General features: G+C 40.5%; 1 protein-coding gene across 8 annotated transcripts in view; it reads left to right on the top strand.

The window, feature by feature from the left end:
• The window catches only part of PARD3B (par-3 family cell polarity regulator beta), a 1,017,627-nt gene that overhangs the window by 896,327 nt on the left and 99,237 nt on the right, over positions 1-22,063 (top strand). For all 8 annotated transcript variants that reach the window (XM_073879629.1, XM_073879634.1, XM_025892834.2 and 5 more), the window contains one exon: positions 19,819-19,951. In XM_073879629.1, coding sequence (XP_073735730.1) covers positions 19,819-19,951 — 133 coding nt within the window. The remainder of the gene's footprint in view (positions 1-19,818; positions 19,952-22,063) is intronic.

Genomic DNA, 22,063 nt, shown 5'->3' with positions numbered 1-22,063 from the left:
AGACAGTGTCAGATTTATTAAGCGCTGTAGAAGTACAAAATTAATTCAGCTCTTTGTCTTTGAAAGGTTCAGTGTCCACAAGCTGGATTTATCCTAATGGACAAGCAATGGAAGAAACAATAGTCAATTAGCTATCTCCTTAGCCAGACCACACTTGTTGGAACGTGTATAGGGTGAGCCATCGGTGCACCTAGGCAGACCTCCAATTTGTTCATTTTGACTGCAAATGACTTAATTTAACATTTTTCTAACAAATGCATTAGGTAGAATGGTGACGTTTCCTTTTTAGTTTTTTTTTTTTCTTAAAAGAATCACTAGCGGAAAACCATGTTAAGTAGGCTTTTCACTCCATTTGTTTTCAATCACGGTCCTTAATGCGTGCATTTCTGAGTCGCCTGTGACTTTTCCAAGCACCAAACCCCAGCAGGATGAATGTGGAATGGAGAGTTCTTATGCTAGGTCTATTGGCCCTTTTTGAAAATGTTTTATATGCATCGCATAATGATTCCAGCGCTGGACCATCTACTTTGTCGTCCTTTTTTTTTTTTTTTTTCTCATTTAGCATGACCGAATTTTGTGTTACCATCTTATTAGAGTTACAGTATGCATCAGACTTTGAAAGTAAAGTTTTGGTTTTAGGTCCCATGTGAACCATTTTTATCTCCCTGTAAAACCAAGGAATCATTTATCAGATTTATTAGCTGTGAAGTTCATCTCCTAATCGTGCCATTTGTCTCATGTTATTTTGTGGTTCCAGCATTAACATTTTTTCCCTCGACCATATTAACCTTTTGCCATGTGTGTTCTGGAGGCATCATGAAAACATCTGTTGCTTGTCCCGGGGCCACCATGTTTCCCCATTTCTGTTTATTCGTGGGTGGATTCCAAGTTGGTGCCACGTGAAGATGCACTTCAAACAAAATTCAGTAACTATATGTCTGGCCTTTGTTGGTCAAATTGCAGGGTGTCAAGCCTCAACGTGAAGTCCTGTGGGAGGACTTAGTTCTGAACTCCGCAAATGTTCCCTTTTGTGCTTTCGCTGCATGTGCCCCTTTAAAACAACAAGGAATATGCTTCAGGTTATTACATGATTAGTTATCTAAACTATTTTATGAGCGGATCAGCACACCAGCACGGAGTCTGGCTTATGTATTTTTCCAGCGACTCTGAATATTCTCTTTGGTACAGAGTGGAGGATGTGTATGGAAACGTTACTCCTGAATTTTTTATAGGTTCACTCCCTTTGCCATGCTAGCTGCCGTCTCCCACAAAATTTGAGTCATACCTCAACTGTATGAATCCTCTTTTAATGTTCAGCTGCCCTGAAGTGTGTAGTTGTGGAATATGTCTAAACAGCTCAAGTGGAAAAATTGGAGGCATTGGTTTTAACAAAAGCAATAAAATGGCTACAGCTGAAAAGCATTCCAGAGGTAAACAGACATCTTCCTTGTTGTCAGACTCTTGCTCAGTAAAAAACACTTTAAAAGCACATGATGTTGGCCTCTCTTTCTTGCTCCTGTGCCTAGGGAGGTCAGAAGGAAGGAATTCAATTGTTATGGTCCCTAAGATTTCAATATAGAGCCCTCCAGTGTGGGAACCAATATCCATCTGCCTGAATTACCATTGTTGAATTATGAATGTGTTTGCAAGGAGGTGAGTGTCCGTAAAACAGATGGAAAAGGAGAGGCTTTCTGGTTTCTCTGAGGGAGGTTTCCTAATTTTGTTGTTGAACCCTGGTGCAAAGGCCAGCACTCTGTATCCAGTGGACACTCAGTAATTCCTTTTGGCCACCAGTAACCCATCTTCAGTACCATACACATCCCAACTCAGGGCTAGACTCAGAGGGGTGTTGTTTGGAAAGCCCCAGTCCACCTCACCCAATCACCTACCAGGTCTCCCAAGGCCCTTAGGTTCTGCCATTTTCCCTACTGGCATTGAAACTTGTCCACAGAGCATTAACTCACTTACAGAGATAGACATCCATACCACCCATGTCTTAAGGGAGATCAAAGCCTTGAGTTGAACTAAGATCGAAGTTCCAGCATCAGCCTGAAGGCATTGGGTAAGTGCTAAGGGCTTCCCAGTTACCCTGAGAAAACCTACCTCCGTGTCCTTCTTCCTGAGGCCCTAAATCCGTATGCTAGATCCAGGTGAGTTTCTCCTGAAAATATGAATTGGCGGACTTCAAAATGGGGGTTGTTGGATTCTAAATTAACCTGGAGCATCAGGTTGAGAGCTAAGTTTTCTGCTGGACTGACTTCCTGGGCAGTGACCGTATCCCATTCATAACATCATAGTCCATTCTCTTTTCCCCGGAGCTGGACTTGACTTAACAACAAGAAGAATGCTTTTGATTTTACTGGATATAGAATGTAATATTTCCACTTGGCAGTTCTCCCTTTAGCCCTGCTCAAGATTTCAGCTACTTTGGCAGAGTACTAGCAAGTGATATGCTTATTAGAAAACTTTATTAATCAGAGTAGAGTGCCACTTGGCAATTAGGTTTTAATGAGAATGAGGAACTGAATTTAATTCAAAGTTAAAGGTCAGCAAATGGTGCTAGCCTACCTTTCTAAAAGTGTCTGAGCTTGGACATTCTCTGCTTTTGGACAGTTTCACCTGGAAATGTGCTTGCCATATTTAGTATGAAATACCATGGAAAAGGTTTCCAGTAACCCTGTTTCGGCACAGATATATTCCATGACCATTAATAAGCCAAGTGCATTGCCGCTTGGCTAGGCAGTTCTTATGGGAGTGGATGGTACCAAGATGTTACAGCAATTGCTGGCTGAAAACAGGAAGCCATGAAAATATGATGCAAGGGACAGAACTTCAAAAACTTGTCATTTCTTTAAATAGTGAGCTATCTGTGCAATGCCTAGAAATGGCAGAGTAGCTTGCACAAAACCATGAGGGATGGATTTGTATTCAGCTTATGAGCCTGGGAGGAGGCTCCAGGCAGCTGCTGAGGTGCTGCTGAGTGGTTGCAGCCCTGCAACCTCTCCTGGACATACTCCCCGCCCCCAGGCCTATGCCCTCCCCCACCCTGAAATGGCACCATGGTTTCTCCCTTTTCTTTACCACTTCTCCTGGCTCGCTTTGTCAAATCACTTTCTTGTTTTCAACTCCCACAAAAAAATTTGTTTGTTGACTACATTCCAGGTGAGGGCAATGTACCAAGTTCTACAGAAGGCACAAGAAGGATCATTGCTTAGCCATGAGTGATTGGGGATTAAACAAAAGATTTAAACTAAATAAAACATATGAATGATCATAATGCAATGAAGAGGAAGGTAAGGGCCATCATAAAGGTACCAAGTACCGTGGGGACTCCAAGGCAGGAAAGACTGTCTTCTGCCAGGAAAGGTCCATGGAATAGCTTATGCTTGGGACCAAATGCTTCTGAATTCATCTGTTTCTCTCCACCTCCGTGACCACCACCTAGGCCAGTCTCCCATCATTCCTCACTTGTATTTCTGCAACCACCTCTCTTCTGTCTCCTATGGAAAAGCCAGAGTTGTCTGCTAAATATTTAAATTAGATATGTTCCTTCCTGGTTCAAAATCTTCTAATATCATCTCATTTCATCCGAAGTCAAGTCCAAAGATCTGACCAGGTCCTGCAAAGCATGTATGATTTCAGCCTTGCCAGTCTCTTTGACCTTGTCACTTACAACTCTACCTCTTGAGAATTTAGCTCCAGCCATACGTACTTTCTTTCTGTTCCTTTAGCTCATCAAAGTCATTCCCTCCTTTAGGACTTGGGCTTTAGCTATTTTCCCTCTCTAGAATGCTCTTCACTGAGATGCTTCTGGATGGTTTCTACTTATAATTCATACCTTTGCTTCAAAGAGAGAGGCTTTTCTTGACAACTCAATCTAAAGTAGCCACCCAGTGGCTATCTTGTCACCATATTGTATCTTAAGAATCTGGGTGGCACTTACCACTGCTTGATATCTTTTCCCATTGGTTTGTGTATTGTCTCCCCTACTAGAATATAAGGCCCTGAGGTTATGTATCTTGTGCTCTTCCCCTCCATATTCCTAGGGTCTAGAAGCATCATTAGTGAATAGGAGGTGCTCAGTAAGAATTTGCTGAGTGAATGTAAGAATCTTGAAGGATTTCCCAGGTAGAGATTCATTCCTTTAGTTGCTCTGCCAAGCACCGACATGGGAGAAACACCTGTGAACAGGTCATACAAAGCCCCCACTCTCACACCTTATATTCTTCTAGAGGTAGGCAGACAGAGATAAAGGAACAAAGAAATAGCGAAGATCCGTTCAGAGAGTGATCAGTGCTACAAGGAAACAGACAAGCTGACTGGGTAGGGAGTGACTTGAAGTGTCTTCAGACTAGGTGGCCAGAGAAGCCGCCCCTGGCAAGGGAGACCGTGCCCTGAAACACTTGAGGCAGAAGAGCTGTGACAGGCTTGGGCTGTCCAAGGGATAGGGGAAATAAGAAGGAAGTTGCTGAGCACAGTAGGGGATGGGTCAATGATGGATGAAGCTCAGAGGGAGACAGGGTCCAGTTCAGTGAAGAGCGACCACGTGGACCTTGGGGAGGGGCTTGAGACTGAATCCACACATAATGACAAGACAGTGGATGTTTTTAGAGTAAAGACTGCTATCATCTTAATTATATTGTTTAAGAAGGAGGAGACATAATTACAGGTGGAATAGGTAGTATGGACAAAGGCATGGAGGAAGGGGTGTGGGTAAAGATGAGGGTGAGTTTCGGGAAGAATAAAAGTTTCCCTAAAGAGCAGACTGCAAGTGGGGTCGGAGGGGAAGAAGGCTGGCTTGGAGATGTAGGCAATGGGAAGAGAGCAGAGAGGTTCTTAAAGCAAGAGAATGACGCAAGCAGGACTGTGCCTTAGGGGGGCTAACCTGGCCCCTGATTAGAACAGAGTCCCAGCCGAGAAAGTAGTTGCCAAGCTGTTACCATGGTCCAAACAACGAGTTTAGGAACTGGACTTATAAGAAGGAATGTTTGGTGGGGGTTGGGGGGAGGGGCTGCATATTAGTAGAGGCAACTGAGTACAACCGATCGGACATAGAATACATGAGAAAAAAGAAGCTAACAATAATATAAAAAATATTGATACCAATGGTAGCTTGCTAATTGAGTCCTCTCAAGTGCCAGGCATCATTCTGACTACTTGAAATGTAATCTCTCTAAGGTCTTACTATCGTTATCCCCATTTCACAGATAGAGAAGTTATATAACTTCCCCAAGGTAGCCTGTCCTCTGAATGCTAATCACTGTTTCAAGCCTTGATGAGCATGAAGAAGGAACTAAAAAGCCAGGAAGATAGGAGGGAAAGTGGATTTTAGGGGAGAGGTAAAGAGGTTGTTTCTGGAGCATTGGAGTGTTAAGATGTTGGTACATTTCAGGTGCAAATGTGGAGCAAGGACTGAGCATGGTCTTTGGAGTTCCCTTGAAGTTTATCACAGCTAGAGATGCATATCTTCATGTAGGAAGGCTGTGTTGAGGACTTGTCCCAAGTGAGGCACTCCAGTGATCATCTGTGGAATTGATGGCTCAGTAAATGAGTGAACATGAGAAGGAATAGAATAATCACAGCCCAAGGAGTCAACAGTATCCCCAGGGACGAAAATATGGGTAAGAACGGGGTTGGAGAATCTTAGAGAAGGCTGGTGTTTAGAGGGACATTGAAAGAAACCGATGAGATTGAAGAAGAAGTAAGAAGGAAACAGAGAATTGCAAGAGACTTGCTGCCCAACGTCCAGTCCCGCAGGGAGGCTAGGGTCTTTCGGAGCCTCCAGAGAGCAGTTTCGGCAGCGGTGAAAGTGCACACCAGATTGTCATCAACCCAAAGGAGAGGATGGAGATGACAAAAGGAGACCACAGACCATTCTTTTCAAAAATCTAGTGAAAAGAGGGAAAGAGAGAGACAGAAGGCAACAGCTTGAGGGGGGAGTAGGGGCTCCTGGACAGTAACACTTTGTAAGGGTTTTTATTGCTACTGAGAGAAGAGAGTGAGGAATAGAGTCTTCTGGGCCTCTGCAGGAGTGCGAATGTCTATACCTGTGCTGACACGGGCAATGGGGGCCCGATCTGTATAACAGCAGGATTACATCAAGCCTTAGGCACCACTTAATTCAGAGCCATGCCCTGGCAGAAACTCTCCCAGGGTGGGTACATGGGATCATAGCCAGCTGGATTGATTTGGTGATACCCTCATTTAGATGAGGGTAAAAAGTACTGATGTCATCATGCTGCTGATTTTATAGAGAAGCAAGGCTTATTTCCCCACTGACAAGAATTTGTGGCACTCAGCAGCTGTTTAAAAAAAAAAGAGGTTCCCTCCACCCCCTCCTTCAGACTTCTCTGGACTTACATCTGTCTTCCCAGCTGTGAGCTGCTGAATTCCAGGGTGCAAAACCAAGGGACGTAAGTGGGAGGGGCATACAAATAATGATTACATGCTGCTTAAATATAAATCTTGGTTTATTGTGTATTCATGGGCACATGCCTTCAAATTCAAGTGTGCGCCTCTCTCTCTCTTTCCATATCTGTCTGTAAACCGTGATGGTATTAAGCATATGTTTTAATAAATATTTTGTTTGCTCTATTCCCATTAATATTCATAGGGAATGGAGCACTTTGGGTTTTGTGATTTCTAATAAACATTGATGGTGTTACTAGTTTGTACTAAGCATTCAGTATGCTCCATCAAAATGGCAGCTCTAATTAGGTTCCTTGAATTAGCTAATGGATTTTGAGAAAGATGGCTTAGAAAGCTCTTACAGCTGTCCAAGATATTCCTGCCATGGCAGAAAGACAAAAGGCCCCTGGAAGCTACAGACTTCGGAGCTTTAGAAATGCAGCTGACAGTTAAAAAGATAAATTACATTCATATTTTTCCAGTGAAAGTCCTAATACTGAATTAATGTTATTCCTGTAGTGAGCATCCATTAAGAAGCTCATTTTATTATAAGGATGCATTTTGACCATTAGCTCTTTTCTTTGCCCCCTCCCCCCGCTCCTTTCTCTCCCTCCAATTCCCCAGATATTTTGGATCTAGTATTAAAAAGCTTCTTTGAAGAAGAGGAGATAATTCCCCTTCTTTTTGTAGTTTATAAATTTAGAAGCTCTGTTAGATATACAGGAACATTCAGTTAAAAAAACGTCAAGGTAAGTAATAAATAAAGAAATATAGTGATTCAATTTAAGCCTTCTGGCTTATATTTTATGTAGAACTTGGGAGGGAAGAAAAGCTTCTAGCTAGTGGGCTTGTTTACACTTGGATGAAAGATGATTTTGTTGTTGAGTAGGAACTATCTCAAAGAAAACGTGATACCTCCTTCTTTCATCTTAATGTAGAATGTGCAAAATAACGCAATGCCATTCAACAAGTTCTTCAGCTTCCCTTCCATTTCTTCCTTTAACAAATGATGAATTGATGACATCTGACTGACTATACTTAATACATCTGCAAATAGGGAGAAAAAAATTGTTGTTAGGGGAATGAATAGTAATAAAGTTCATGACAAATAGCATAATTCAGGAAAAACATACAGTCACCCACAAGCGTCTTTTAGCTGGATATGTGAATACTCATTAACTCTCTAACTGTGCCCCACATAGCATTTTGCTGTCAGTTTATTCACTTGGAAAACCAATACCTGTTACTTTTTAATCTGAAAAGTTACATTTCTCTAAGAACACAGTAAATCCTTTGGGGGAATGTTTCCTGGGTCATTAACTCTCAACCATCCAAATTCTGTTTTCCCCCATTTGAGTCTTTGTAGCGCTTCTGTTTTTCTAAGTCCTGCCTGCCTTTTGGCCTTTTTTCTGCTCATTAGTACCTTAACCAAATGAGGGGCTGGGCATGGAATTGAATGTGCAAGTTAAGTCAATTAATTGGGGAATTGTTTACAGCTCTGGGAAAACATTCACTGGGAAAGAAACTAAAGTTGTTGGTTTAAATGAGAATTTTCAAAGTCATCTGTAGTGCCTATTTTTCATGTCCTTCCAAACCTATTTCTGCAGATAATTGAGAGCTGACTAAAATACTGTTGCCAATAAAGCTTTTGGAACTAGGGAAGACGTAAGAAGGAATAGGGTCAGTACAACATATAGGTGACAGATCAGACAGCTGCTTTGCCTCAGTATGATATAAATAAAACAGGAAAGCATTGTTATATGAAGTGCCGGGGGAAAAAAAAAAGATACTCAATTATTCCCCACACGTGACTTTGCCATGATGGATAAAAGGCGTAATTGACATCATGTTTATTGAAAAAACTAGCAACTGCCACACTGTCGAGAGGCTACTGAAAGCTGGGGGAAGGCATGTTTTTTATTCATTTTCACTCTGGGTTATTTATAGAGTTCAATTGTCAGCAGCATAGTGCCTAATTTCCCCTCTTCTTTGATAGTCGACGACTCATTCACTTTTCAGATCAAGAAGACAGCTATAAATTGTTCCATGGCAGATACTCAGGCATTACCATTACCTCCCCTGAATGGAGCAATGGCTATTTATTAATTAAGATTCTGTGACTACTTTCCCTTAAAGTGCCAGTGAAAATAAAAGTCTTTGTCAACCCATAATGGGTTGGTTTCATTGGCTTTGTTTTGTTTTTTTAACTTTTTGCCCTCTGATTTGGCAGCCAGTGCCCTGTTCCTAATGGGAAATTTATCACTATATTAACAATGCGTCATGCTTCATCACCAGCTAATGTTCCTGGTTAAACAAGAGCTCTCTGGTTTTGGAATGTTCGGTTTTCAAACTGGAAGAAAGGTGCAAAGTCCCATTGCCTTGAACAAAAGTGGGCCTCCAGGCATAGTACCCAACAATCGGGGAAATAGAAATAGAAGGTGACTTTTGCCAGTGGTTTGGTCAACCATGTAGCTTCAACTCTATACACACCCAAGAAGTGATCAAATATAAGTGAAAGAAATACCCACCGACGTCAGCTGGTTCCTTTCACAGTGATGAGATGTGTGGTCAGAGAAAGCAAGATTCTCCCAGGGTTATCCTGATAGACAGAATAATTCTGATGATGACGCCTACCCTATTTGAAATCCTCCAGTGATTCCCCATCGTTGTCCCTTCTGGAAAGATTGGCAGGTGGAGCTGTTCGAGTCCTACCAGCTCCGTTTCCCAGAATTTCTCCCCGCACCTTCCACACTTCTGCTGTACCTGACCATGTACCCTTTTGTGTTGCCATCCCTTGACACCCGAGCTGCCTTCCACTGGCATACTCGGTCCCCCACTCCTTGCTCCCTTTTTCTCCTTCAGGCCTTTCCTGGCCTCCACAAGCAGAGCTAATCACCTCTCCTCTGAGCTACTGCAGGACTTCATTAGCCTTCATGACACTTCCTCAGAATAATTGCCACATTGCACTGTAATTATTTACTTATATCTCCTTCTCCCCCAACAAGACTATGAAATCCCTGAGGGTCGGGTCTGGGTCTTAATCACCATTACATCACCAGGGCCAGGGACACGGCAATATTTAAGAATAAATAAATATAGGTTGAAATAAATGTACACATCTGAAAACATTCAGAGGATTATTGGAAAACTTTTATAAAAGTAGTTGATCTGAGTTTGGTACCAATTTATAACTTTCTATTCCATTCTGAAAAGAAAATCACCATGCTCCTAAAAAAGATTTGGAAGAATCTGAACATCTTTTAAAAAACAACTGAAACAGTCCATAGGAGATGATAATATACATTGTCTCTATCCCATAAATCCCTCATGTCAGGAGGTCAACATGAGGTTAGAGGGTCATGAGAGCTCACTTTACACGCAGGTAAATGAGAGCTGTGGGATATTCTTGGATCTGACACCCTCTGGGACCTAAGTATATGTTAACTTTTCATGTGGCTCTTTGAAACTGAGAAGCTATTTGGATTGGATAATTATTATAACCCTATTTAAAATTGTGGAAGAGCTCAGCATTCATGCATATAGGTGTAAAAGGAATGAAAGGAATTAAGGTAGTATCAAAACATGTTCTCAATAAGTTCCTGGAGTTAATTGCTTTTATGCTAATCGTATCAGAATACTGCATACCAAATTCTATGTTTATGAGCTCGTATGATTTAGCACCATATATGTGATAATTAGGATCTGCCCCACAGTCACATCCGTATGTGACCCATGCATTCATGGTGGCTGTTTGGACAACTTATTCTGTATGCCTTGACTGGATATGAAGGAAGGACTAGCTTACATATCGCATGCATTTAGAAGGTTTTGTCTCCTGACATTTAGTATGAGCTCCTAATCATAATTTTTAACTGCTTTCAATTGAAAAACTTGGGTTTTTTAAAAATATTTTTTTCTCTTTGTCACTTTAATTATTTTCTCAACTCCTTCTCTTGGAAGGGGAAAAAAAAGTCTTGTAATGTAAGTAATTACTGTTTTAATCTACTGACATTTGGTTACCACAGCATACAATAGCCTTTCCTGACTGATATTATCCTCTAAAAAAAAACCACAAAAACAAAAACAAAACAACTACCATCCATGCACTAAATCATTTAGAATCTCTAAAATTCTGTAGTCAATTAGGCTTTATTTCCTTATTGTCTGAAAGGAAAGGTCGAGATGTCCAGCTGTCGGGATCAGTGGCCTTTGATGGCATTCCACGATCCCCTGGGAGAAGACAGACCTTCTATGTTTTTTCCTCTGAGGAGGAATGAATTTCACAGGGGCCTATGGAAGTCCCAAGGTTTTATGGCCTGCAGCCCACAAAGGCTGATTTTTCCCAGAATTGACCCTGAAAGTTTAATCCACATCTAAATGTCAGATATGTATTCCTAAAACTCAGGCTGTGTTTGATTTAAACCTAGAATGTAATAATTTTATCTTGCAAGTCCTGCAATTATTGGTGAGAATTTCTTTGGGAAGGGGTGTGTGTGTGTGCATGTGCACGCACATGTAACATCATTAATTTGCTCAAGTACTGTATAAGCAACAAAAGTTTATTTCTATTTAAGTCATTTTCATCCAACTCAAGAATGTGAATAAGAGTCAAAATAATACAAGTTTTATAGGTTTCTTCCACTTACCTTTTTATCCATGTTTTGCTAATTTTTTTTTTGGACCATAAAGCTGTTCAAGAAAACTTGTAATGTTTAATGTGGAATCATGTCTCAAGATTAGTTTCTAGAGCCATTAAAGGAGATGAAAGTTGTATATAGTCAGGATTAACCTTGAAAAACACTTTTGGAGAGTGCTCTATTGGACCCTACCTGTAATCTTTCACTGTACCCATTCAACACAGTTTCTTTTAGCACTGCATCAGATAGCTATTCCTTTGGTTGAACACCAGCTGAAGTGTTTGGTTCACATATAAGGGGCCATGTTGTATAAGTCATGCATATTTTAAAATACTGGAATCCTCTTCAGCACAATGTGAAGCAGACAATGAGAGACACTTGGGAACTGACACCAACTGAGAGAAACCAACTCAGTTCATGTTCCCCACCACGTGTTCATTATATGGAAGGGCCAATGGAAACACTACCACTATGTAAACTGCTGTTTGCCCCAGGCCCTCATTTTTGTCTAAGCTTAAAGATTTGGTGCATCAGTTAAATACAGTTAAATGGTGCAATGTCCCTAGACCTCAGCCATGTAAGAACAGCCGTAACTACTTGAATTATAGTACAGAGCATGGTTTATTTATCATCTTTAACAGAAGACATAATGGATTCACAGTTCCAAACTGGTCCAGATGTATTTTTCTTCACATCTATGCATGCTTGTTTCATAAAGATGTACAGTAGAAATGAAGGGCTACTTTTTCAGCCCTCTGGTGTGAACTTTTCAATCACATTTTAAAATCTTTCTTAAGAAACAAAAATTGCCATATGAAACACTTGATAAATTCCTTCTGTGACCCCCACATACTTTGTGTTGTTAATAAAATCGGCAAAATATTTCAAGGCTTTGTGTATCACATGCTTATACATAACTCTGAGTGTGTCCAGTGTTTGTGTAAACCACTTAAGGCTCAAAAACACTGCACTGCATTGGAAATATATTAGAATGCTATTCAAAATATGAATAACTCAAATGGGTATTTTGTGACTAACGGCAAAACTGGCTTCTGAAATTTGAACACAGCCGGAAGGTCATTGCACAGTATCAGAATAACGCAATTATGTGTTACGGGCTTCTGATGACAAGTTGAAGCTGTGAATAATAACTTGTGTGTTGTTGAATTGCGGATAACAGTGTCACTCCAAAGAAATTTCCACTTTTGCTAGAAATGAAGATAGAGAAGCAGAATGCTCTGATTAGAGAGGGGCCTCGCATTGTCTCAAGTGATAAAGAGCAAAGGTAGAGCAATGCCTTTTATCAGAAAAGGAGATGACATTGATCTGGTGAGATTCTCAGTCACAACAATCAATCACAGGGGAGAAAGTTGTCCTTCATGCATCAGTGATATTACTTGCAACAGTAAGTGGTAGCTGTGGTTCGTGGTGTGAGCGGAAATGCTTACCATTATGCGATCAAAAGTGCCAAGGGGAGGGGGCCTTTATTTCCACTAAGGTTTGATTCATTGGGGTCAAGGTCCAGTCCAGGGTTAAGATTTCCAGGACAAATCTTCAAACTATAGGAGTCGGAAGGTCAGTTGCACCAAGCAAGGGATGGAAATACCAAGAGGAGGATCTTAAAGGGAACAGATGCTAAAAGCAGAAAACATGTTGAGAAAGACAAAAGGTCAGACTCAGGTTGCCATGGCAAAATCAGGAGCCCAGGTAGGCCAAGTCACATTGTCAGATTGTGGCATCTGGGTCAAAATGCCACAGGCAGCATCGGGATGGCTGGGGCAAGGACCACATTCAGGACTACAGGCTGAGCTAATACATCATTGCCTGTGGTTTTGTCATTGTCTTTATGACCTTATTTGCGTATCAACCTCTCTGGACCAGTGTTTCAGCCTCTCCACAGGATCCAGACAAAAGGAGTAATTTTTCTTTGAGCTCTTAGAAATGTATACAGATACATACTTTTCAAAGTTATGTATTAGCATAAGCACATTCTTTTTTCCAAATTCTGCCACCAGTTTGCTATGTGACATTAAATATTCTCTTAAGATGTCTGAGCATTGATTCTTTACCTGTTAAGTAGTATGTCAGAGATAATTAACAAAAGTAGGCCTCAAAATAGAGGAGATTCTGGATGTGAAAATTGTATTTTGTCTGTTAACATTATTTACCCTTTCTCTAAACTCGTTACTCTTAACATAGGAATTTTTAAGCAGTTGTGGTAAGCAAAGGGTTCTTAGAGTCATTGTTTGATCAACAAGATAACTTAAACCTGATAGAAATTAAATGTCTGTATGAGAAAAGGCATACTCTTGTTATTTGGGGAAATTTTCTTGCAAAAATAATTGCAAATGGGGGAAACCATCATACATAGTGATGGTGAATTTGGGAAGAAATTAGAAAGAATTTCCAAATGTTGTTTATGGGTAGTCAGATATGGGCCCCCAAATTTCACTGAACTAAACTGAAAAAAGCCTTACTTGTCAATGTACCTTTGAAAAAATAGGTATCCTCTACAAGAAATTGGGAGCATGGGAAAGATAGGGGAATTTACCTAATCATAATTTTCACTGGATATTTACACTGGATAATTTTCAGACCTACTCAGGACTAAAATACCACTTGAATTCTATGGAATTAAGCCCCATTAAAAGCCACTGTTTGTTATTAAATCTCCTTTAGTATATATGGGCATACTATATAAGTGTATGTTCATTGTAGAATATTAAATCTGTAGAGTATTAGTATAAGTGCTGTTGGGCTCTAGTTTCCACAAATCTTCAAAATGCTTTTGAATTAATGATCCTGAGGGCATTTATAAGAATCTCCCAAATGTTTCATTTGACAGAAATCTTTATCACCAAGAAAAAATAAGTAACAGTTGTGTCCATGACTATCTGAATTCAAGGGAATATTATTTTCTAGAACCTAGTTTGGGATTTAAAGTAAAATGATATTGCATATAGACAGTCAGGTTTTATTATATTTATATCATCAAGAGTGTGAATGCCACAGAATCTCAGGTACTTTGGGGACTTTTTTTCATACTTTGAAAAAAATATACATATGCCCTGTTTTCTAAGGCAAAACTATGGTACTACTAAATTTGAAGTTGAAAACTGTGATGATTTTTCGGTCCTTAAATGCAAAAGACAAAATGAACAACTTTCCCATTGCCGGGGGCGGGTGGGGGTGCGCGGCGTGGGGAATGGGAAAAGAATAGCATCTTGGCATTCTTAAAAGGGTATAAAGGTGTTTCCCTTTGCACCATATCTTTTGGGAAACTAATCCTTTTTAAGAAAACTTTTAAAATTCCACCTTATTGCAAGTATAGAAAGATTAACACCATATCTACATAATTAAATTTTTTTATGGTAAGCATCAAAATAACATTTTTACAGTAACTTCATACACAATTAAAGGTTCTATCAAACTCCAAACTCAAAAACACTCCGAGTCTACTGATTATTGTTCACATGCATTCATCTAATTTAAATCATTGTATTCAGTGAGTCTGTAAGGATTATCACATCAAGGTAGGAACATTCCTGTTAAGGTTCCATCCTATGAAGACTGTTTTCTTAACCACATCACCAGTCTGGACCCCACGATGGTGCTTACAAATAAGGGCTGTACTCACTGTGGTCAAACACGTCTTCTTTAAAATGGAGAACCATATGTCTTGAGGCTATCTGAAAATGACACAGCTTTCTGGAATTAGTTATATACAATTTACTCATAGGGTGCATGTATTTACATGTGTGCCTGCTTAAGCATACACACACAGTCACTGCAGATTAATTCGCAAGTCCAGCAATGGTTCATTGCCAGGGATCAACTCCCTCTCATGCAGTCAGTGGTGAATTTTGCCGGGAGCAGCCCTGGATGCCTCTCAGTCCTGGTCGTGCTCCAGAGTTTCACTTTCACGTGGGATGTCTGTCTTAGGTTGCTTCTCTTTTGCACCCCATTCATTTTTATACCACTTTCCCACATAAGCCTGTTAGAGATGTAATATTAATTACCCAGAAATCTCAGTCTGCAATTGTTCCAACATCATTCTTTAACGAATACAGACTTCATTGCTTGTATTTCTATTACTTTAACTACTTCGATTTCTATTTTTGTTGCAAAGTTCTGTGCAAATAAAAGAATATCAAAAGGTATGGCTATAAATGTGTTCTGCTAAATTCCCTCTGCCTTGAAATGCCTGTGAACTTCTGCTACAAAATGCCTGCTGCATTTTAATGCCTTTCTTGCAAGGCAACGTGATATGGTAGAAATCACACTGGTCCTGAAGTCACACAACCCCTGGTCCACCATTCACCGACTGTGCTACTTTACTTCTTTGAGCCTCAGTGCCGGCATCTGCGAAATGTCACTAACTGTGTTATCTTCACAAATTTGATTGAGGATTAAACGAGATGAACTATGTAAAGCATAAATACTAACTTAGGGCATCATGGGAGCTTAATACATGTTAGCTTCTTTTCTCCAGCCTGCAGCAGTAATGGGAGGAGACCATGGCATACACAAACGAACACTCATTTTAAAATGTACTTCAGTTGAGGGGCACCTGGGTGGCTCAGTCAGTTAAGCATTTGCCTTCCGCTCGCTCAGGTCATGATCTTGGGATCCTGGGATCAAGCCCTGCATCAGACTCTCTGCTCAGTGGGGAGTCTGCTTCTCTCTCTCTCTCTCTCTCCCCCTCCCCGTCACTCGTTCTCTCTCTCAAATTAATAAATCTTTAAAAATAAATAAATAAAATGTACTTCAATTGAGGTCACTGTAAACTAGAAGAATATAAAGAATAGGAAGAATAAGGTTAGATTTCAAAGTAGCAGATAATGCCTCACTGCGATGTTTATTGCATATGGAAATGTATTACTATAAGTTTACTGCATATGGGAATATATTACTGTGACGAAAAGGATATGGTTTCTGAACTCCTTTAAACTCTGTCCAGCTCGGAAGTGTAATAAGAAGAGCCCATTTAACTATACATCTACCTTTAAAGGCATAAGCAGTATCATTTACAAGAAGTCACTACAATATAAATCTGTTTTTTATAATTTTGAATTAATTTTACATAAAATTTCAGCACATTGAAAGAGTAGGAGGGGCGCTGACCATCTACATATGAATACAGGTGGAATAGGAATTTTTGGAAGAATGGCCAACCTTTACTTCATCCAGTGAACAAATAATACAGAAAGCCTAATTTTCAATGTAGGAACTTAGGGTTATTGATACTTTGATTTTATATGGTTGCAAGGCTATTTGAGTGACATCATAATCTGATGAAACTTCTGAAGCTTCTAAGGAATCTTTTGGCAGATTGGTAGTGGCTTTCTGAAGTTCTGGGTTGAGAAGGATTCTAAGGCCACGTCTAGGTTCATCAGGAAAGAATGCTGTAATCGATTACTTAGGTCTGCTTTGGGCAGGAAGTGGAGGGAGTAACAGCCTGTATCAATATGTTTGTTATATAAGTGCTCCGTAAATAAGAGCTATTATAATTATTGCTGTTGTTATGACAAAGGTGTTTTTATGTTCCTCTTCACATTTCTTACATCTTCAATACAAAATGGGATCAATTAACTGCTTCGGTCACAATAGCTGTGCTTATCATTTTTATTGACTTCCTGGTAAGTGTGTGAGTATTATCTGCAGAGAAGAGCTGAAAAATGAAATCGGAATTTGCTCATTATTAAACATTTAATATAATTAAGGGGAAAATCTGATATAGTTACTAAGGACAGGATGAGGGCTGGAGAGAAAAAAAAAGAGATAAGAGTGAGATGCAGTCCCGGGTCCTTATGAAAAGTTTGCACCATGTCCCACGTCTTCTTTAAAATATTCACACAAGGGAGAAGATATAGCATGTTTTGCACTTAGATGGTCCATGACTTTCTAGACTTTTTTCCTGTTTTTTTTTCTCTGAGGCCAGATTTCTTTTCTGAGTAAATAGTCATGTTCCTTTCAGCCATAGGGGATTTTTCTGAATCCTAAACAGCTGATTTTGTATTCTTGCCATTCTCTCTATTTGAGAACTAAAATCTGATCAAACCCATATTTTTAAATGTATGTATTTGTAGGCATATGGAAGAATAGTTTATAGTCTGAGTATGATTTTTTTTTTCACCACAAATGTAGGAAAGTTATGGGGAGTTTTAGAACAGTGCCTTATCGGGTTTTTTTTTTTTCCTTTATTACTGATGACTTCATTCCACTTGAATTCTGTGCTTCAGTTTCTTTGGGTAAACTAATAGATTATGTATGCAATGTTTGCACAGTGTTGATTGAACTCATCTGGTGAGCTTGAGCCTGGCTCACACATTCACGTCATCAGCAGAAGCCTGTGCACTACATACAGGCACCATAGACAGCTCACGGTACTCAAGAGGAAGGGAAGCTGGTCCACAGACAGCTGGGCTGCCCTGCCTGCCATCCCATGGTTCAGAAAAGCATATCAGACCTTCCTTTATTTTTCTTATTGTTGTCTTTTTCAAATGCTCAAAAACTTCTTTTTTTTTTTTTATTTGAGTATAGATGTTACCTTAGTTTCAGGGGTACAACATAGTGATTGAACAACTCTATGTTGTGCCGTGCTCGCCACAAATGTGGCTCCCATCTGTCACCATGCAATGCTATTCCAGTGCCGTCGACTATGTTCCCTATGCTGGGCCTTTCTTCCCCATGACTTCTTCATTCCATAACTGGAAGCCTCGACCTCCCAGTCCCCGTCACCCATTTTGCCCCTCTCTCAACTCCCTCTCCTCTGGCAACCACCGGGATGTTCTTTGTATTTATAGGTCTGATTCTGCTTTTTTGCTTGAAAAACTTTTACTTTAAGAAAAGCCTAGAAAAGAACAGAACTGTCTTGAGAGTTTTTAAATCATATTGGAGGAAAATAAAGAAATGTGATCCCAGAGGGTTCGTCTTTTGTTCATAAAAGGCATTGGCTGCTGAGTGTCTGTAGAATGTGTAGGAAGCCCAGAGCCCTGTGCTAACTTTGTAGCAATGTTGTAAGACATCACCAATTAACTTACAATCTAGTTGGGGAAGAATGCTTTTCCTCCAAAAGATGTTCACTTACCATTTTCTTTTTAGAGTTTACAAGTCTAATTTCAAAAATTTACACCAAAGAGTCGATGACTTCTTTCTGCCGCTTTCAGATATCTCCTTTAATGTGAAGTCTCATTTAAACTAAAACTCCACTGTACTACGGGGGGACCTTTTGGCAAGCACACCTCTTCCCAGGGGGTCCCTTCCTCCCCCTCTCAGCCTCGCCTGTCCCCCTTCGCTGGCCCCTCCCCTCTGCCCTTGCCTACCCATCAAACACAAGTGTCCGTATGATTAGCCCGTTGCTATGAGTTGAGTGCAAGTACCCAAATTTGCAGATGATCTACTTCTGTCACTGATTAGAGTAAATTCAAAATATCCCTAAAATCACCAGCACTATTTGCATTCTAACTTGCTCCCTAAATGAGAAAGGGAAGGGAACATGTGTTGCCTGAGATGTGTGTGAGCCAGGACAGAAGAAGTTGAGGATCACTGCTTGCCCACATGGACTTATTTGTGTTGGTTCCCCCAAAGCAAGATGCTTTCTCATTGCTGTCCTTTGTATTGTCCTTCCCTCTACCTGAAATTTCCTCATCTCACTTGTCCAGCTGTTGAGCACCTGTATATCTTTCAAGACTCAGCTAATGTGTCACCTCCTCCATGGAGCTTTCCATAATCTCCTTCCGTGACCCTGCTCTCCCTGTCAGTTTAAGCGGTCTTTGTCCCCATGGTCCCTTATTAGACTGCTGTTGTAGCACCTGGATTGTAGCCTTCTATATGCCTTTCGGTCCCCTTCCTCCCAGACCATGTGCTTTTTCCAGACGAGGACTATGAACTGTTTGTCTTCACTTTCCTAGATCTTAACATAAGACACTCAGTTATGTCTCAGATGAACCAAAGAAGCTGAATGGTTATTGAAATGTACCTAGCATTCTCCTCTTATTTCCTGGCCCTGAATTATATCCCATGATGTCTGTTCTGTTGAAACGTTCATGACAAATCCAAGCTAAAAGGGAGCCACTGGCTGACCAGTTTGGGGTTGCATGGATGAGTCACTGGAGAAACTGTAATTCCTGAGAGAAAAAAGTGACTAAAGTAGAGAGAGGAGAATCTTGGACAAGTAACGAAGATGGCACATTCTACTATCACCCATTTCTTTTTTAATTTTTATTTTTACTTCTTGATGTGGCTTTCACCTTCTTCACTTTCCCCATGCCCTGTGGGCCCGAATGCTGACATGTATGCAACCCCCCATGCCAGAAATCCATCAGTGTCACTGACATGAAGAATGGCACATGCCAACTCAGTGCCACGTCCCATCTTCAGGTCAAACAACTGGTCTCAAATTGGCAACTTCTTAATGGAGAAAATGAAATAACTGCATTAAAATTTAACCAAACTCAGTGGAGATGATTGTAAGAAAAAAGGGATGGCTCTTTTAATTGCCCTAAAGGTCAGGACCTAATCTTACCTTTTCACTCAAAAGACATTTATTAATCCCAAGTCAGATGTTTTGGCCCTTAGAGCTAAATGTATTTACATAAAGACCATTTTTTGTTAACTTTTATTACTGATTTTACGGTTTTCCTAGCATATTTGAATTACATTATTGAATCTTCCACATTTAGATGTCAGCTCCTTTAATAAGATCAAAAAGTGACTTTCCAGGATGATGTACACTGTGTGACTGTGTTTGTTTGATTATGTCCTGCTGCAGTGGCCGGCCTGCGAGTGGGAGCACGGACCGCATCCAGAAGTTGCGGAAAGAGTATTATCAGGCCCGGAGGGAAGGATTCACCTTATATGAGGACGATGAGGGAAGAGCGAGGCTAGATTATGACCTTCACTGGGTAAGCTCGGGCCTCATTCTAATCATTGAATTCATCTCGATTGAGATAGTTTCTAGCAGAAGAACATGACTAAGAATGTTCTAGACATACCAGGTTCTATTTAGGTTACTTGAGTTTCATGGATATGAATGTTACCCAAACCACAGCCATCTTGTTCCACAGAAGTTGTTTACATAAATCAAACCACACTAATGCACAGTAGTTTATTTTAATTGCTTTCATATTTACTCTCTGTTGGACTTGTATACCAACGTGTTAGGGTGGAGCAGATGGTCGATATTTTAAAGAGGACACAGAATCTACTGAGCCTTAATCCTTGCCTCCCATCGCTTGGGTTTCAGAATCTGGGCAAGCATTAACAGACCATGCAACACAAGCCATGGGTTTCCTTTGGGAAAGGATAGAAGTAAATTTCAGAATGGTCATCTTCAGAGATACCAGTCGTGTGTATATCGCACCTGAATAATTCCCATTTTGCCAATCTTACCAGTACGCTAAGAGAAGTTTAGTTTGGGATAAAAACAGTTTTTGTATTAGAGGGTTCTCTTTGCCAAATCCTTCAACATTTGCGAGCAGAAAAGAACACTGTGACCTCTGAAGAGAGATTCTGTGGGCTTTTCCAGGATGGCATGATTCATTCTCTTGTCTTTTTCAAGTAGGCATGGCTGTACCAACAAAATACACTTAACTTTTGAGCATCCACAAAAATACCAGAAGAGAGTACTTAGAGTTGCTTTAAAGTACATGTCACATACTTAGAGTAGGTGCCTGCCACCGAGTTGGTGTTCAGTAAATCTTGGCTCTCGTTACTCACATTATCGGAGCAGAGCTGTCCGTGGTAATAATGATGTCCTTGCAGTGAGGGCAGCTCTCACCTCACCGTCTTTGATGGTTACTGCCTCCTACTATCGTTTTTACTGCTGCTTTGAGAACCACCTAAGGAACTCTCTTATCCCTGGTGGCCACTAAAGACACCAGCTCTTGTGAAGGACAAATCTGTTAAAGGAGAGTTTCCTTCCCTGATTTTCACACTCATATTCATGCTCATGACGTCAGGGTTGGGAGAGTAGAGTCCAGCAACCAAGTGGATGCCTTCTGTTTCTCACTTGGGTGCTGTGGCATGCAGGGGTGGCACCTCGCACTTTTATGCTGGTGTTTGAAAGCCAGCTGCAGTACCCACCACGGGCGTGCAGAGCCCCTGAAACTCCTCGGCTCGGTAGATTCTTCCTGGTAGAATAGAGTTTAATCAGAAATGCGGAGTAAGGATTGGCGGTCTCCAGCCAAATGGCTCTGGCCTCTTCCAGAGATAGGCATTTTGTAACTGCAGATCAGAACAAATAGCTTTATGTTGGTTTTATTACAGATGTTAGGATTAAACAGAACGGCATTTATAATGATGGGGCAACTGGTTGCTTAGACTCTCAGTAACGGAAGAGAAAGATTTCCACAGAATAACAATTTAGATAACAATTCACTTCGTTTTAAACTTAATTGAGATCAACATATTTACTTTGATGAGAGACTGTATACATAAGGCTCTGCTCCCTCTACCAAACAAACAAGCAATCAAATAAAGGGAAGCTGGTTCCACCATAACCAAAACAGACCACCATGTGCAGGGCATTGAAAAGTCCTCCATCTCAACATCACCATGAACTCCTATGAACAAAATAAGACAAGTAATTTTAGATTAAGCAGTCCTGGTTGTTTTGACTTTATTTTATGTGATCTCCTTACATCAAGGGGAAAGACTGAAAATGCTTAACCTTCATGAGACTGAAAGTTTTCCCTGACCCTCACCAAACCTGAAATAGATAACCCATATACTCAGGTCCTTGCTATCTTAAAGATTCTATCTTTATTCCAAGCAAATGTGGAACCAGACAATCTAGTGAGTAAAGAAGTATCTCTGTTTTAATTTGTGTTTCCCATGCTCAAGTATATTAAGCGTTGCCAAAAGTGACTGATTTTACGTTTCCCAGACGAGTGGGGACTAAGGCTTCCCAAAGGGATGCTTGCAAAATGCACTGTCATAAAAGACTAGTGCTCTTTGTGATCGCCTGAGATACTCCAAACCAGGGATGAGAATCTCAGCATCCTTTCCTCGCCTCT

Source organism: Callorhinus ursinus, unplaced genomic scaffold (assembly GCF_003265705.2).
Source record: "Callorhinus ursinus isolate GAN/ISIS: 27379988/994484 unplaced genomic scaffold, GSC_fseal_2.0 scaffold2, whole genome shotgun sequence".
In the NCBI taxonomy this organism is placed as follows: domain Eukaryota; kingdom Metazoa; phylum Chordata; class Mammalia; order Carnivora; family Otariidae; genus Callorhinus; species Callorhinus ursinus.
The sequence above is the reverse complement of the archived record's forward strand: the minus strand, read 5'-3'. Positions and strand labels throughout refer to the sequence as shown.